We start from the raw sequence: 18412 nt of genomic DNA, 5'->3' as shown, positions 1-18412 counted from the left end.
TTTACTCATGGGTATGTTTGCGTTTCCACAAATTTGTCCCAGGTGCCTAAAACTGAATGTTTTTCTTACACCTTTTTCTATCTGTATTATAAGTCATATAACTGTTTACACGATAATTTATCCCAACTATATACCTCAGAGATAAAAACGGTCCCAGCTGTTGTCTGAAACATATTTTGTCTCCAGCAATAACTGCTATGCACACTTTCTTTATGTCCTTATTTCATTAGATTACCAGGAAATTAATTTCCACAAAATATGGCTCAAATGTGGTTCTTTTTTTGTTTTCTTTTCTTGTGTTGTGTTGCTGTTGTTACAATTCACAAGTCTAGAAAATTACATGTAAAAATCCATGAAGAGGAAAAGCCTACAAGATATTAAAGATTATTATAGCAGGCATGCCAGAGACTTAACACAGCATTAATAAGTAATTAATAATTAATTAACAAATAAAAAAAGGCTTAATGCAGGTTTTGGGGCATTTATTTATTTATTTTTACAGTTTGAGTATCTTTGTTAAATCGCCATGCATCTTTGCTAACCTGAATTTGATGTGATTTGTATTAAAGTTCAAGAATGATGGTAAAGATGATTTTAATTTTAGTTTAGAGTCTAGTTTTTTAATTAGTTTTTTGTTTGCTTGTTTTGTGTGTGTGTTTTAATGAAATCATGGTGATTATGTCAGTGAAATACATTTAAAATATAATTATTCATTCGTGCATTCGAACACAGAAATTTCGAGTCTACCTGTACCCAACTCAATACGTCATTTTAAAAGTGTGGATTTTTAATGGTTCATTGGTGATTCGTGGTGATGTAATGATTCATTCCAAAGAACTGGCTAAAGTGGTTTATTTGTGAACTGGTTTAATATTTTCTCACACCAATTTAGGTTAAATCAATGTAAGAAAACTGTGTTCATAGATTTTAGCTTGTACTGACATGGAATCTTTTAAAAGTAAATATTATCCATTACTGTGTTTTTCATAGTTTTAAAGTTTTAAATGGTCAAGGAAAAAGGCTACATTTACTTTACTGTAAAAATCCTTTTTATTTCCTTTTTATATCCTTTGTCGCGTGTAATGCTAACACCCTTCCTTTAATAAAGTCTTTACATCAGCACAATATTTACATAAAAAACAGCAGACGTGAAACAGCAGACGTGAACAGTCTATAAGTCTATAAGAAACATGTAAACTTAAAAACAAACGGCAAAATACAGGAAATACGAAAGCAGTGTTTCACAAATTAATACATATTGAGATACACTCATGGAATGTGTCAAACTAAATGGCTTTACACCTTTTCAAATAGGAATGTTTCATAGTGAGGCTCGGTCTTATTGTGTCATGTCCTTTTGAGCTTGGCAAAAATTAAATTCCGAAATTCCAGCGTGAACTAAATCTATCATTTATTGTTATGCTGACTGAATAATATGGACTTATTATTTTTAAGCTGTTCTTCTGATTAATTTGGGGCTTTTTCCTTTAATGGGCTATTTAGGTCTAGAATCCTTCCTGTCTGCACTCACTTAAGTTTTTAGTTTTCATCTTACATATACCGCTCTAATCCTGACGCAAAGTTGGCTTGTCTCATGTAAGTGTTGTTGTAGTTCATGGGGTTGGAGAGGCCCAGTAGCTGCTCCGAGTGCTCGGCGCAGGAGCTCGGGCGCAATGCCGGTAGGGAGAGCCGGTTGCTCGTACAGTACACTTGGGAGCTGCCCGGGGAGAATCCGGACTGGGTCATGGTGGGCAGATTTGGAGGAGAAGCCGGAGAGGAATATGGGTACCCGGTGGTCAGGTTGGATGAAAGGTTCGCGCTGTTTCTGCTCAGCATGTTCGCTGACGGGTTGACAGTTTGGGTCTGGAAACAAGCAGACGGGTCGGTGCCGGTTACCGAGCAGCTGGAGGTCATAGTGCTCAAATCGCCTCCACCCAGCCCCAGCGCTTGGGAGTTGAGGTCCCCACCTGAGCCGCTCTGCACAACCGTCTGCTGACTGATGATGTTGTCGATGCTGAACATGCGCGGCTGTCCTTGGCTGACTCCAGCAGAGGTCTGGTAATGATGCAGCATGGCTGGGTGTGGGGATGTGGCCGTCAGCTGAGAGCCGTAACCTGACCCTATGCCGGCATACAGGGCGTTTGGATACGAAGGCCTTCCCATTGGCGTTGGCGTAAAAGCGCTGGAGCTCTGCATGTAACCGGGGTATGTGCTAACGTCTGTGCGCTTGAATCTTTTCCTTCTCCTCAAAAAACTTCCGTTGTCAAACATGTCCTCAGCTGCGGGGTCTAACGTCCAGTAATTGCCTTTACCTGGTCTACCGGGCTCCCGGGGGATCTTCACAAAGCAGTCATTGAGCGTGAGGTTGTGGCGGATTGAGTTCTGCCACTTCTTCGAGTTCTCCCTGTAGAAAGGAAAGCGCTCCATTATGAACTTATAAATGCCCCCTAAGGTGAGCTTCCTCTCCGGGGAGTTGGCAATGGCCATGGCGATGAGAGCGATGTAGCTGTAGGGAGGCTTCCCCCTCTGGACGGGCCTCTTCCTCCTGCGGCTCCCCGTGGGCAGGTGCTCCTCAGTCTGACCCAGAGCGCCTCCGTCCTCCGTGTTGGGACTGTTTCCACGGGGCTCGGACTTGATCAAAATGCTTTCCTTTGACCGGGCCTGCAGCATCAAAGGCGGCGGAGGCAGTGGCGAGTCCAGGCTCACATTTGGAGACATGACAACAGGACTTGCCTCGGCAGGCGATTGCTCTGCGGTCATGTTGCACATGCCAGAGAAGTAGGAATAATTTGCTAGATTCATAAAAGAACCAATGCAACGATCGCCTTTTTTGTCGAAATGATCAGCAGGGGAAAGAATCAACCAGGTGCATGTACAGCCCCTTGCTCTGGCCCCTATCCTGTCCTGGTGTTTGGGGTAGTGTGCGTGTCAGTTCAGGTGAGAGAAAGGCGTTGACAGTTTTATATGATAGGGCAGGAATGACGCCACTGAGTAGCCAGTGACGACTGAGGCAGGAGGACCCACCGAGTATTCACCCAGAAATTGACAATTTTCTAACAGACTGCGGTTTATATAATACAAAGACTTGCATGTAATGCTAAATTTTTAGATTGTAAAAAGTGTTGTATTTTTACATTGTAGGATTTAACATCTTTAATCAGAAGAGGCCCGTGTATGGCAGAACCAAACAATAAAATTGCATTGATTTGTCATTCTCACATTTATGTAATGTTTGAGACACTAACAAAAAATTTTAGTGGTGATGCATTCTCTGTCTCTCTCCCTCTCTTTCTCCTTGTGTGTGTGTGTCTGTATCTCAGCTGCTCTCTCTGTGCTTTCACTAATGCCTGTGTGTATATCCAGGGCAGAAACAACACTCGGAGAGCTGCTCCATGCTACTCCAAACCCAACAGCCAATCCACCAATTGAAAAATAATAACAAGCCACTGAAAACAAGCAATTGAGCTATCAAAGCTTTTGGGCAAGAAAAGTAAATATCCCTTCATTTCATTTTCATTTTTGGAGAGTGATAATCAAACACTCCCCATGGTTTAGAGGAGAGGTGTTGTCTTATGGATTTTGAAGTAAAAACAGGGTTGTGCACACAGTTGGTATGCAGACAACACTCTTTGAAGACCAGAACCTGAAAGTGCTTTTAATTGATCATTCGGGCAAACAAGAAGGCTGAAGTTAATTGCAAAGGTAAAACGCACAGAGATGAACTACCAGTGTTTAAAATGTGGGTTAAGGTGTTGAAGCGAGCTGAAGGGAAGCTTAATAATGTCAATGACATCCAAGCAACAAATTAAAGGAAAACCCAGGATAGAAGCGGGTGGAATCCCTGGAAGATTTCATAAGTAAATATTATGTGAGCAGTGTTATAAGTCATGCAATCACCAAATCTAATTCAACAACAACACATCACACAAGGTTACATTTTTCGGTAGAAGGGTAAAATCTATGACAACCTAAACTGGGAGCATGCATTTGCCAGACACCATATTGGAATATTTTTTGTTGTTTTTCCTTTTAGTTGATCTCCCAATTATTACTGTACACATATGTGGTAAATCATTGACAACTAGGTAGAACAGATCCATGGAGACAGAGTGATGATGTTCAAAAGAAGAAAGACGAGATGGCTCGTTTTCCTTCCAACATGAGTAACACAAATAAAAAAGTTTTGACAACAGCCAGACCAAAGCTATTAATCATCGCTGCCCACTCTTCTCCCAGATGCCTTTTCCCCCCGATCACCCTCTCTCTGCCAGCACACAGTAGCTGCCACCCCTTCCCACAGATGACTGGACCCCTCCCCACCCAGCCACAGCTCAGACAACACTAAGCCCAGCTAGCTACTCACAGCCAGTGGCTAACAGCTTCAGACAGGCGTGGGAGCGGGGATGTATCCAAGCAGGATCTGCCCCCAGAGCTGTCAGGTCAGGCAGGACAAACAGGGGCTCAGGCCAGGAAACGAGGCCTTCTGCCTCGGGGCCTGCGGCCTCTTGCTAATCCCCACACTGACCACCTCATTACCCTGTCAGAGCCTTCACACCTCTCTGTACCTCAACACTATCAGTACATTAGTCATGTTGTACGGCCAGTCTGCGTGCTTGTTTCTCTGTCACACTGTACTTTTACTTACTTTATTATGTTGTGGCTAGCCAAGAAAAAGCCTGCTACAGTAAAATATTTTAAATGAAGTCTATGGATGTGGGAAAAGTAATCTAAAATGTAGAACAACAGAAGTTACCAGCACCCAAAAAGTGGAAGTTTCATCTTAGAGTACAAAAACCCTGCTTAATTCTTAACAACCGCAAGAATAGTGACTAAAACTAACTCCAACTCTTATCTGCAATCCAGTTGTTTAATATGTTTAATAGCTCCATTAGAACATTTTTCATCAAATTAAACTTTCATACATTTGCTATTTTTTATATTTAACTGTATATTAGACTGTAGTCAGTCAGTTGGAGTAATTTCACTGGTGGGAAATATTTGTTATTTTTTTGTTAAAAAAGAAATTGTTTAAACCTGACTTCCTTAGACCCCTCTGAACCTATGCTGTATTCTAAACCGAGATGAATCATGTATCATATCGACAGGATTTTAACTGGAAACTATTTGGTAAGTGACAAATTATTTTAATGTAGAATCCCCTAAATTCACTAGTAAACAGAAGTCACAGACTTTCTCTAACATACAGGGCAGAGCATATATTTATAAGTGCATGAAGACAAAATATGAAAAGGGACGGGATAGTGTGGTAACTTTTTTCACCATCATCAGACACACAGTTAAACGTCGCAGCCACTGTGCTTTAAAGGGTAAACATGAACTAATTAGACCGCCATTCACTGGAGACTTTTTTAAGTTACACCTGTTCCACTGCGCATTAACCTAAATATATAATCAGCCACTCACATCACAACTTAATGCATTTAGACATGGTCAAGTCAACATGCTGAAGTTCAAACTGAGCATCAGAATAGAGAAGAAAGTTGATTTAAGTGGCTTTGAATGTGATAGGGTTATTAGTACCACATGTACTGGTCAGAATATTTCAGAAACTGCTAGTCTACTGGGATTTTCCCACAAAATCATAGTTAGGGGTTACAGAGAATGGTCTGAAAAGGAGAAAAATATCAACTGAGAGCTGATAGGAAAGCAACAGTAACTCAACTAACCACTTGTTACAACCAAGGTGTGCAGAATAGTATCTCTGAGTCCTGTCAGCAAAAAGCAGGAAACTACAGTCCTCACAGATTCGCCAGAATTGGACAATAGAAGATTGAAAAGCATTGTTTTGTCTAACGACTCATGATTTCTGCTGCCACATTCAAATGGTACAGTCAGAATTTGGTATAAACAACATGAAAACGTGGATCCTTCCTGCCTTTAATTAACAGCTCAGGCTTCTGCTGGTGGTGTAATCATGTGGGGGATATTTTTTCATACACTTCGGGTTGCTTAGTACTGACTGAGCATCATTTAAACACCACAGACTGCTTAAATATGCTTGATGGACATGTCCGCCCTTTTATGACCACAGTGTACCCTCCTTCTGAAGTCTCCTTGAAAGAGGATGACACACTACCACAAAGCTCAAATCACCTCAAACTGGTTTCTTGAAGATGACAATGACTTCACTGTATAGTCACCTACAGTCACCAGATTTCGGTCAAATAGACTTTTGGGATGTGGTGGAATGGATGTGCAGCTGACAAATCTGCATCAGTGGGATGATGCTATCATGTCAGTACTGAATGTTTCCAGCACCTTGTTCAATCTATGCTGCAAATAATGAAGACGCTTATGAAAGCAAAAGGGAGTCCAACAATACTAGCAATGTGCATCTAATAAAGTGTTCTGTGAGTGTAAACTGGATGCTTATTTAAGGGTAATCGAATGAAGGAAAAATGGCTACTTCATCTCAGACAGACAATTTCACATGTCCAGTTTTATTTTGTTCTAAATGTTGATTCCACATTGTGCTGCCACACTGGATATTACATCCATCCTGAACCACTTCAGCCAGAGTGTGACATTGGGGGAATTTTCTCTCAGGAAATGATCATAAGTTTGCAAGATTTTCTGAACAACTTATGCCACTGGTAGGAAATCATGTAGCACGACTCCTACAGCATGTACTTTTCCAGTTTTGTTTTAATGTTCTTCACAAGTTTTAGCAAATCTCAGTTACATTTCCAGTCATATCTCCCAGTTTGCTAAGAGATTCACTGATGGTAGCAAGTTCACAGGTTCTCTTTTCCTTTTCCATGAAATCCTGAGAAGTACAGAGGGTGAGATGGATGGACAAAGTTGCTGAGTAAACACTTGGAATCTATTCATTCGCACAGTGGCTCCAGGGGATGGGGAGGAGGGGTTCATGAGAAAAAGTGGGGGAATGAAAGAGCGAGAGACAGAGAGAAAGAGAGGGAGACACAGAGAGAGAAACACACGGGAGAGCGCAACCTTTTTCTTGCTCAAGCTCATCAAGTACGGGCCAGGGCTCCTGAAAACGCAGGGATTACCAGGGTACAGGGGCTGTACTGGCCAGGGCCGCCTCTGCTCACTCCTGCACTGCACGCTACACTGCCCCGCTAAAGCACAGCGCATGGTTCTCACACACACACACACACACACACACACACACACACACAAATCAGTCATGCTTGATGCTTACATATAAGGTAATCATATCTCATTTGCAAAATTTCACATGAACACACACAGATAAAAAAGAGTGAATATATGCATCATAAATAGCTTTATAATTACTTCATGAGTAGCAATTTAAAAGTAATCATCTCTAATTATTATTGTTATAATTTTTACATTTTGGGACGTTAATGCAATAATAAACTGTCTAGAGCAAACCCCAGTTTTCTACTACTGACCTCTGACCATTCAAATGAAGAAACAGACTTTACTTACTACAGAATATACAGTTTATTCTGCAATTGTTCCTTCACCAGGCAACATAAACCTTTGACCCGTTGCTATATGATTAAAGATGTGCTGCTTAAGTTACTTCCTGGATAAATACTTGTCTGCCCCCAAGACACCCAGACAATCCCTCAGCCTTGGGCAATGCAGTGAGGGATGCTGCAAAATACATACATAAGACTGAACACCAAGCAGAGGTCAAATCCTGTTAAGGTAAACACAAACAATTAGGCAGTGAGCAACATGTGCATAAAGTGGAAAACATGACCATCTGACAGAGTCAGTTGAAATGCTTCAGGGGATTCTTTTAGCAAGAAGCAAGCGGTGCATAAACGGAAAACTGAAGGTTAAGGAGAAGGGAAAGCAAAATATAACGGCGAAACTTTTAGTGTTGATGTCTAAGCCAAAAAATATCAAAATAACTGACTGTTAACATCATTAAAGGAATAATTTGGCCAATTTAGAAATGCACCCATTAGAAAGATGAGAAGATTAAGTCCACTCTTTCCATTAAATATAAAGTTATAGTAGGAGATGGCTAGCTTAGCATACACAGTGAAAGCAAGCAAACAGCAAGCCTTGGTATATCCTATCTAAAGGATTAAAGAATTCACCTAACATCTTAAATGCTCTCTAATTTAACATTGTATAGCCTAATATAGGTATTTCCAGACTTTGTACCCATTTGCTATTATAATGGACTAGTTCTTATACAGCACTTTCCACTAGTGCTGTGTGATACTACAAAAATTGGCATTTATCCGATACCAAGTAAATACAGAGCCCATACTCCCAACACCAATATCGATACTTTTAACCTATAAAGGCAGCTTATGTATGGGAGAGCAGGGCGTTATGAGTTATGAGATGAATATTCATCAATTTGCAAATTCTGAACATATTTTAATGATCACTAAATTATTTGTACTTTCTAATATAATTGCTTAATCTGTCAAAACACACCTTACAGCTTCAGCGTGTGTTTTTAAAGCTGGGTTTTTCTGGACACCTGGAATGTAAATGTTCCTGTCTCTAAAGCACTTTGGGTCAACTTATGTTGTTTAAATGTGCTACAGGCTATAAATAAAATATAGATGACAGTCAACACAAAAACATTCAAACATTTTTCATACTGGATGTTTAAGGTAGATTTTTTTTTTTTCATTAAAAAATTTTTTTTAAACACAATTCAAACTTTTACATACTGAACTTATAAGATGGAAACAAAGTATCACTCTCATTTTACTAGTATTGATCCAATACCAATACTGGCGCTGGTGTACTATCAGCAATGATACTACCCATATTTGGATCCATCTGCCCACATTTACTTTCCACTATAAATCTCATTCACCCAATCGCATTCATTTTATCTAACATTCACACATACACTCAGATCAGGGACAACTTCAGGTTCAGTATCTTGCCCAAGGTAACTTTGACACAAGGACACGATTGATCCAACAACCTTCCAATTGGTAAACGATCCGCTCTACTACCTGAGCCATAGCCACCCTAGTTTATGACATAAAACACAGAAGTTCTTATATTTAGGGGCTAAAGTAGTCAGAGAAAACAACAAACAGCCTCGTTATAATAAAGTGAAGAGGCAAACACTGCCCTAATACTCCGCTCCTTAGTATGATCAGTCAACAGGGGGAAGCTTGCTGAGTGTAAAGGTCTTGGCTGACTGGTCTGTAGGTGCTTTTCTATAACAAGAGCCGCTGACAGAAGAGCAAACAGAGGAAACCATACACCCATCTGTCCTGGAGAGCTGAGGTGGCCAGAAAACAAAGGAAGGAAATTCTTTGTCTGCTGAAAATAGTTTCACATAGATAAATAAAAACTAATAATTAAACCTTGTTTAAAGCATTACATATACCCACAAGCAAACCTTTAAACAGCAGGAAATATAGAGCATGGTGATCTAATTCAGATACTGAACGTTGGAAATACTGTTTGTTGGCTTTACTGTATGAGGTACTGTGTTTTTGAAGCATTCCTGGGAGGCTATGTGGACCAGACTGGCAGACTGGGTGATGAGTAACAGCTCACCACAGAGGGAAGAAAGGCATGGCTGGCTTGTGTCTGTTTACATATTATCAAATGCGCACAGATGTTAGGAGTAAATACAAGTGTTTTACTCTTCAAAGCTGTTTCACCTTGCATTATAATCATCCCAAACTGCAGAGCAGTGTATCAGTGAGGTCACAGTGACATAGGTAAATCCTTCATTAGACGTCAGAGTTTCGGAGCAGAGTGAAAAGGCAAGAGAGGTGGGCTCAGAGAGGAGACAAGGACTTTCATTCAGCCCCTCCATGTCTCCTTGTAAAACTATCTTTCAACATGCACTTCTCACTCTTTCGGTGAAAGCCTTCAAGCCTGCTTTGAATGTCTTATTTTACTCCAGAAAGGAAGCAAAAGGAAGCCACATTTCCAGTAGAACATTAATTTTATTTAATCATAAGTATTACAAACTGACGCCAAAAGTGTCAGTGTTTATGTCACCATCATTAACAACACTTCTTGTATATCTCAAAGCAGTCATTGGTGCTGGCATTGCCTGGTGGTGAGAGATGGCCAGCAAGCATGCAAGCACACAACAGCCATCTTCAAGGCATTATTACTCTGAGAGAGAAGAGAGTTGCGATAAGACCCGGCCTTTACACAGACTGATAATGTAGGGTTAAGGTGTCTCTCTCACACACACACACACACAAACTGTATGCACACACAAATACAGGCATGCACTTGTGTGTGAGATCAGTTTTAGTGCCAAGTCCAAATGGTCAGCCTTCATCGTGAAAAACTCATTAAAACAGAAAGGTCAGAATAAAAGTAGTTTCAAAGGCTGGATGTTTTCCAACACGCATAAATATAAAATATGAAGAAAAAAAACTTACTGGAAATGGAAACACTTTTCTACTCTATTTGAGCACTCAAACTACTTTATATAACGTGCTTTGTTCACACAAGCAGATTTTTCTACACCCAAGCGCTTTCTATCATTCACACACAGATGAACGCACTGGAGAGCAACTCTGCCCAAGGATACTTTCGTAGTGGAGCAGCCAGGGATTGAATCACCAACCTTCTGATTAGTAAATGATCTGGTCTACCTCCTGAGCTACAGTCACCTCAAATAAACAAGGATAAGAAGAAATAAGAATATAAAGCCAAAAGTACATTCAGTTTTAGATACCCAGTTATTCTTATGTTCCCTCTTGCTGTCTACTTCTAATGGTTTATCTGTTCATTTCTGTGGAAGGGACTTAAGACAGAAGTGGCTGACCAATGTTTGCCATCCAGTACCACACCCTGTCTCCTCCTATTGTCCTTCCTGTTGTTTAAGACTAGCCCATACAGGTGGGATAAGCATTCATTATGTCTTCTAAGACCAGTGTACACAAACCACCACAAGTAAGATAACTCACTAAGCAGATATTCACATATGGGCTGAAGATACACATGTAGGTACATGCATCAGGTCTGCATGTTCTCCTCTGCATCTGTCTGTGAACAGGTTCCAGCCAGGTCATCTCTGTTCTTCTGACACCCCAAAGAGATTAGCTCCAGACACCTCTTGACCCTCAACAGAAACAAAAACAAAAAAGAAATCAAAACATCTTTACATCAACTGAAATGCAGAACAAATACAGACTTAAATGTAGTTTTAAAAATGATTTTTTTTATTAGTCCTTTATTTATCAAGGTAAAAATCTCACTAAGATTAAAAATCTCGTTTCCAAGAGAGACCTCGCGTCATGGCAGCAAAAGTCAAAAACACATGCACCACATAACTACATAACAATTAAAACAAATACAATATTCTGTACAAATATGTGAAAAATATACAATAACAGCTTTTAGCTTTTTAGTGAATGAAGTTTACATGAATTTCAAAGAAGTTGAGCTTACACTGACAGTGAATGCAGGCTCTTACACCCATCTAGTGGTTACCAGATCAACTGCAGTCTCTGAAATTACCTGAGGTCAGTAGGAATTCTTTTTTCCAACCATAATTTGACTGGAGATCCTCGGCTTGGTCACAATATACAGTTAATCCCATAAGAGTTAAGTATCAGTTTTTTAATTACAGTCATTTTTATATATAGTGGCCATATTAAATTGTAACTGGACAATTGTAATTGAAAAATTAGGGCCAGGCGAGGTCTATTCCTTCATTATTCCATGACAAATTAAGAAACTAAAAGATCTGGAGTTGATCCCAAGTGTTGAACTTGCAATTTGTAACGTTTCATTAGAATTCAGTCAGTGCAAGTGAAGGGGGCCATAATTAACCCCAACATAAATCTATTAGAGAAAGTTGCAAAATCAGCAATCTGGTTCCATCTTTAAAAGAATGAATACTCGGGAACACCAAAAGGTCAGGAAGATCATGGAAGACAACCAAAGAAGATGATCACAGAATTCTCTCTGTGGTAAAGAAAAAAAATTAGAACATCTACCCAAGTCAAGAACACTCTCAATGAGGTATGAGTATCATTATCCAGGGTTTACAGCAGGGTGCCATCCACTAGTTACACTTAAGAACATCCACAAACAAGCAACAGCTGAAGAGTGCTGCAGTAAAGAGAGAAAACAGTATTTGGTGATATCCATGAATTTTAGGCTGCAAAGGATTTTCAACCAACAACTAAAAACTGTTTTTATACTTGAAATTGTTGAAATTGTCCTTAATTTTGAGCTTCTCAAAATAGGGAATTGTGTTTAAAAAGACAGTTAATGCAGTTAAACCCCATAAGGTAAACCTGAAAGTCTGCACTTCAGTCAGCGCTTGACTGCATGATTCAAAATCCACTGTGGTGGTGTACAGAGGCACATTTGCAAAATCCTATGTGCAAACACAATTGTTGCTGTTAAAAATGAAGCAAGCTTCAGAATAAGGAGAAGGAACTTAACTAGAGGTTATGGGATATTCTGAAGGAAAAGATTACGTAGCTACAAACCGTTTAATAAAAAAAAACTAATTTAGATAAGCCATGATAACTGTACTTACTTCAGTACTGTAGGTGCAACAGACATTCCAGTTGCTTTTAAAAAGCCGCGGTGACGTAAACGTCGAACGCGGAACAAAAAGAAAGCGTGAGTTCATGTTTCTTCCGGTTTACAGAGTCGGCGTACTTTATTTCAGTTTTTTTAAAGCGGGAAGAGTGTTTGAAAGGCTTTGCGGGGTTTTTTTTTTTTTTGGGGGGGGGGGTGCGTCATTCCAGTCCACACTTCATACTCGTGGTGGCGGTAATGCACCAATCAGTTGTTTGCCAACCGCCAATAACATTTAAGAAGAAGAAGAGTCGGCGTACAGGCGGTTTTCTTCAAAACATTATGGCGTCGAGAAGAGCAACAACAGTTCCAAGTAGTTTTAAAAGCATCCCGACCGACTCTAAAAGGTAGTTTCTATATTTTCCCTTTTCTTTTACACTGCTGTTGTAACATTCTCCGGTGTTTGATTTGTTTTAAATTGTAGCTTATTTTAATGTGCAGAAAACACACTGAAGCTCAGCGGTTTCTCTTTGACGCACTATATATTCTTTTCTTTAGCGACAGGCCTAGACGTATATTTAGAAAATAGTTTATAAGTAGAAATACATTTACAAGAATTTTTTGTGTAAAGAAAGCTGAGGATAGCTCGGCTAACATTATAGCGTCTGGCTTAGCATACTTTGTTTGTTCCATTTTCGTCCTCATTTCTGTATCCTTTATTTCTTCTCAGTTCAAAAAGCAGTAACCCTGCTAATAAAGCCAACAACGTCGGATCTGTGAAGAAAACTGTTAAATGTAAGTATGCGATACTACTATGGGCTTAATAGATTGTTAATTTTACCTACAGCTGTCAGTGTCAGACATCACATTAATTTATAGTCCTAAAAACTCCTCACAAGGTATTTGAGCTGATCACTGTCTGTGTGATTTTTTTTTTTATTTTTATTTGATTTTTTTTTTTTTCCACAAAAGATCTAATAATGCAACTCAATTGGCATGATAGCTGTTAGGTATAAATAAAATAATCATGACACAATTTTTCTACAACTTGCTGAACTATTTTTCCTTTATAGAGGACTTTAGTGATGTGAGGCTTGCACAGATGTGTTACAGCAGGCGTGGGGAACTCCAGGCCTCAAGGGCAGGTTTTAGATAGCACCCTTGGTCAACACACCTGAATCAAATGATTAGTTCATTGCCAGGCCTCTGGAGAACTTCATGACATGTTGAGGACGTAATTTAGCCATTTAAATCAGCTGTGTTGTATTAAGGACTCCTCTAATCCTGCAGGACACTGGCAGTTGGGGCCTGGAGTTTCCCACCCCTGTGTTACAGCAACATTCAGTCTAAATTTTTTTTTTCTTCTTAAATAATATCCATAAATGTCCTCCTTAATCTTTAGCAAGTGGGACTGTTGTTAAGTCTCGATATCTTCAGTCTGCTGAGAAGACATCTCTTTCAAAGGTAATGCTATTTTTATTTCTGTTTTTCTGTAAAATATGTGCTTCACTTGTTCATTAGATACATCGTTCTTCATCGTTTTACATAGCTTTGAAAGCTAAGCTAAGATGTTGAGATATTCTCTTCAGCATCTCACATTTATATTTAGCACACGTCTTAATTTCATCTTGAATTTTGCTGTCACGTTTTTCATACTTATTGCATCTCTGTAAACATTAACAGAGTAACTCACTGACCAATGAGTTGATCACTGTGCCACGACCATCTTCACCAAAACCCACAGGTGTCAAACCAAAGGCGGGTACTCCGACAAGACGCTCAGTGGCCCCATATGCAGCATGTAAGTAATCCCTGTGGCCATAGTTGTGACTGTGGGTGCTGATTCAGATGTGTATGGTAAGTGTTGTGCGCTGTAATCATATTATCAGCTTTATAAAAAGCTTTTATTTTCATCTGTCAAGACTTTGATGCAGATCAGAGGTATAAAACACAACACATAAAAATAAAAAAAAATTTAAAAAGAGAAGTGAGAAAATCCCTCACTTTGACTTTTGCTCTTCTAAGATAAAACTTTCCAACTATATTCCATCAGTTTGAGACTTGATGGAATGTAGTTTTGTGCCTCTTTTCAGTTCAGCGGCTTTCCAAATCCACTGTTCCTGGATATGGATGTGCTCTGCTTGTATATATTTTAAAAAAGTGACAATGGAAATTGTTTTCTGAAAAAATATTATCTACTGACAAATGGATACAGTCAACTATTTAGATTGATTCTAGTTGAATTGTTTTCAGTTAATATCTTTAGTAGTGCAAAAAAAACACAGCATCTGAGTAAGCGTCTATGGTCTAAATGATAACACATTCTCATTTTCTTCCTTTTTAGCAATGATGTCACGTGAAAATGAAGCATCACTTCTTGGGAAAAGTGTTCTGCAGTCCACATTCTCAGATAATCCCCGCTTTCGACCAGATTTAGATATTTCGGTTATCAAAGGTAAACTGAATAAAAACTCTAAAATGCTGAAAATTTTTTATGGTTTGGACTGTCTTGTAACTTGTTGTTTTTTGTTCTATCTCCCAAGATCGAACAGTCATTGAAAATGCAGTAGAACCTGAAAGAAATCCAGAGAATGAAAAGATGATGGTTGAGATGGAAACATTTCTTCTGGCCTACCTCACAGCTAAGGTTAGTTGATGTAATAGATCTGATTTATGCCAAATAGTTCAGTTAGTGTACAGTAAGATATTAAGTAAAATCATAGTCATCTATTTTATTATTTTGGTGACTTCTACATTGAGAGAAATTATGCTTACAATTTTTTACTTAAGATGGAGAGCAATACAGCAAAACTCAAGGCTGAGGCAGAAACAAAGATTCTGCAAGCAATGGAGGAAGAGCAGTCATTGCATGATGAGGTCAAGGAGAAGAAACGTCAGTACCTCCTCGCAGAAAAGAAACAGCTGGTGAATGAAATGCTGGATTTGCAGGTCTGGAATAATGTTTTCCTTTCTTAACATGCGTTTTAATTAATACTGTTGTGTGTTCTGTTGTGGCACTGCTTACAACATGTGTAAGCAGATGAAGCATGGTTCTCTAAAATCTGCTGGTAGATGTCTGTGTTGATTTTGGACATGAAAAATACAGTGATCTGGACCTGGATTCTGTGACACTGGCCTTCATTCACTCCTTGTGAATCTCTCACATGTCCTTGAATCAACTTTTCTTGACAATCCTCTCAGGGCTGTGCAGCTTTTCCTACCACATTTTTTCCCTATTTGTTGACTTCCTATTAATATGCTTTAGTACAGCACTCTGTGAGCATTCAGCCTTTGCTGTCCTCGTAGAGGGTGTCGATCATTGTCACCTGAGCTGTGTCCCAATTCAGGGGCTGCATCCTTTGGAGGATCCGGCCTTTGCGGTCTACGTGGGCCAGGTCCTTCAAAGACCGAGAAGTGTGAGGCTGTGAAATGGGACGGTCTAGCCTTCAGATTTGCGTCACTGTCTCAGAGGAGTTTAATAAACGTAGCTGTCTCCTCCTGGCTTATCTAAAGGAGTAATATTTCAAACTCTTTAGCCACTTTCCTCTGCCATTGCTGCGCTTGAAAAGTATTTTATATTATTATACAAATATTATAAATAATAATTTAAGTATTTGAAAAGAGTAAGAAGAAATATCTTACAACCAAGTAGCTGCCGTCATTGTTGGAAACTGGAATTGGCTGGGCCGTTCTATGAATTCTGGGATAGGTTGGGCCACGAAGGATACACCCGACCCATCCTTCAAATTCGGGGAAATGAAGGATGCATTTTTTGGCTGCATTTGGAGCAGCCTTCGAGTTGGGACAGCCTTCGTCACCTGGCTGTGAGGTAATTGGCCTTCAAATGCGGCCTCCGAAGGACGCAGCCCCTGAATTTGGACATGGCACTGGACAACTGTCATCAGTTTTCCTCATGTGGCAGCTGTAAGCCAAAATTATCAAAATTAAAACAAAAAAAGGCTTGAAATATTTCACTTTAAACATACTGAATATAAAATATATTAAACCTTTACTTTTTGGAATTAAATTACAATTTTTTTTTTTTTTTTTTTTTTAATGATTCTAGTTTTTGGTGACGCACTAGTATATTTAATGTCCATTTGAATTTTGGGTTAACTAATGCGAAAATACACTTAGGTAGCAAACTTTGGTTCTTTTGTACACTCTTTTGAATTATGCTGGATTCTATTAATGCCTGGTCAAAACATGTTTTTGAAATAAAAAATGGTGGACACACAAAGCGTATAATTGATTCATGTTCTATAATTATTGTCCCTCAGATTGCTACACTGACTCCTGTGGCAGAGGCTGTTGGTCAGTTTACAAAGGACTACAAGTCTTTTGCTACAGCTGTTGACACCACCCGACATGAGCTGCCTGTTAAGAATTTCTACATTGATGGAGATAGACGTGAATTTCTAGGTAATTGTTTTTACGTTAAACTCATAAGTACGATTTAAAAACAAAACAAAAAAAAACACAAAATTGCACTGATGCAGACTCCATTAAGCCTCCATATAAATGTTTTGATCTACTACTTATGTTGGTGAAATTTAAAAGTTACATGGAGAAATCCTTTCTATGTCAAACTGTTGACAGGAGCACAGATAAATAAATTTTATAATGAAAGTCTTATAATGTAACATAATCAGCATTATTTGGTAAACTACAGTATTTATTGGTCAATAACCATACACACACTCACACACTAATTTAAAAATATACTTGGGGTGATTTAGCTGTGGTTTAATTTATAAATAAATAAATAAAATAAAATTCTTCCATGAATCAAGTTTTGCTTGGATTTTACAGGATAGTGGTATACTGTAAGGCTTTATTAAGACCCTTGTTGTAAGTCTAATTTTATATTTAGAAATATATTTTTGAGGCATTTACATGAGCCATTTAAAACTGTATAACCACTGTGGGCTTTTGTTACAGCAAAAGTCATGTGGTATGTCACCAGTTTGGAGAAAATTATATTGTGTTTTCTGATGACCCACCCACCCTTTTTTTTTTTTATTTTATTTATTTATTTTTTAATTTAAATGGACCCCTTTCAGATAAAGCTGTGGCATCCTTAAAGGAGAGTGAGAAACTGCTGTTGGAGTGCACAGAGGGTGATTATAAGGACAACAGCACATCTCTGGAGTGCCTTCGAGACATAAAAGTAACATCAAAGGATATCAGTCAGCAGCTGTCCGGGTAGGCACATGTATAAAGAATGTTGTGTTTTGCTGTGTTAGGTTATGATTGTCTTGTCCCTTTTTGTTCCTTCACAGGTTGTGTAACAGTGTGGGTATGGCAGCTTTATCAGAACCTTTAAAAAAACAATCACTTTTTTTTTCTTTTCTTTTTTTTTTCTTTTTTTCCTCCAGGACCTTTAAGGAGCAGCTGGAACTGTCATCACTGGTCTGTCGTCAAAGAATCTATGTGCAGCAGAGCACAGAGGAGCAGCAGCTGGGCAGTTCAAGATCCAGAGAGCTCTACTGCCCCAAACATTGAAGGATAGCATTCAGCATGGGATACACAGAACAAGCACTTTGGATATGCTCCAACTCCACATGTTTTATGATTTCTATATATTCACAGGTTTTGTCTGTTTTTGTGTGTACTGTGTAGGTGTACATTTGTGATTTTTCTTTGTGGTTGTGTTGTAATGTTGTAAATGTGGACTAATTGCTTCTTTATAGATGTTACCAATAAATACAAGAAAGAATTTAGATTTTGCAGACTATAAAAAAAATCGCATTGCACTAAGAATCCATAATATCCTAGCCAAGGTTGCTGAATACAGGGGAGCTTAAAACTTTGATCAAATAACTCTAACATACCTTGTCACTAAATCAAAAACTTGTGATATCTCAGAAATTGGCAAAATTATTCATTTGATTTGAGTCTAACAACACCTTTGAATTTTTGTTCTACCCCTTATGTGTGCTTGTTTTATATTGCAATT

At 38.9% G+C, this 18412-nt stretch overlaps 2 protein-coding genes across 2 annotated transcripts; one reads left to right on the top strand and one right to left on the bottom strand.

The window, feature by feature from the left end:
* Nucleotides 1-1551: 1551 nt before the first annotated feature.
* Nucleotides 1552-2802, bottom strand: foxe3 (forkhead box E3). Its single transcript, XM_063467317.1, has one exon. It carries the CDS (start codon nt 2800-2802, stop codon nt 1552-1554), a length of 1251 nt encoding a protein of 416 aa, XP_063323387.1.
* Nucleotides 2803-12702: 9900 nt separating this feature from the next.
* Nucleotides 12703-18130, top strand: LOC134620839 (HAUS augmin-like complex subunit 8). The gene is made up of 10 exons (XM_063467149.1): nt 12703-12860; nt 13184-13248; nt 13856-13917; nt 14137-14254; nt 14798-14908; nt 14997-15100; nt 15244-15402; nt 16734-16875; nt 17517-17658; nt 17832-18130. Exons 1-10 carry the CDS (start codon nt 12712-12714, stop codon nt 17956-17958), a joined length of 1179 nt encoding a protein of 392 aa, XP_063323219.1. The 5' UTR covers nt 12703-12711; the 3' UTR covers nt 17959-18130.
* Nucleotides 18131-18412: the final 282 nt, after the last annotated feature.

This window comes from Pelmatolapia mariae, linkage group LG23 (genome assembly GCF_036321145.2).
Source record: "Pelmatolapia mariae isolate MD_Pm_ZW linkage group LG23, Pm_UMD_F_2, whole genome shotgun sequence".
Classification (NCBI taxonomy): domain Eukaryota; kingdom Metazoa; phylum Chordata; class Actinopteri; order Cichliformes; family Cichlidae; genus Pelmatolapia; species Pelmatolapia mariae.
Note: the sequence above shows the minus strand (reverse complement) of the source record. Positions and strands in the feature narration are given on the sequence as shown.

What these genes read in the sequence shown, in the direction of transcription:
- LOC134620839 (XM_063467149.1), top strand. Translation starts at nt 12,712, where the DNA reads ATGCACCAATCAGTTGTTTGCCAACCGCCAATAACATTTAAGAAGAAG. An exon ending in AGAAGACATCTCTTTCAAAG is followed by an intron (nt 13,918 to 14,136) that starts GTAATGCTATTT and finishes AAACATTAACAG; the next exon opens with AGTAACTCACTGACCAATGA. An exon ending in AGTGGCCCCATATGCAGCAT is followed by an intron (nt 14,255 to 14,797) that starts GTAAGTAATCCC and finishes CTTCCTTTTTAG; the next exon opens with CAATGATGTCACGTGAAAAT.
- foxe3 (XM_063467317.1), bottom strand. Translation starts at nt 2,802, where the DNA reads ATGAATCTAGCAAATTATTCCTACTTCTCTGGCATGTGCAACATGACC.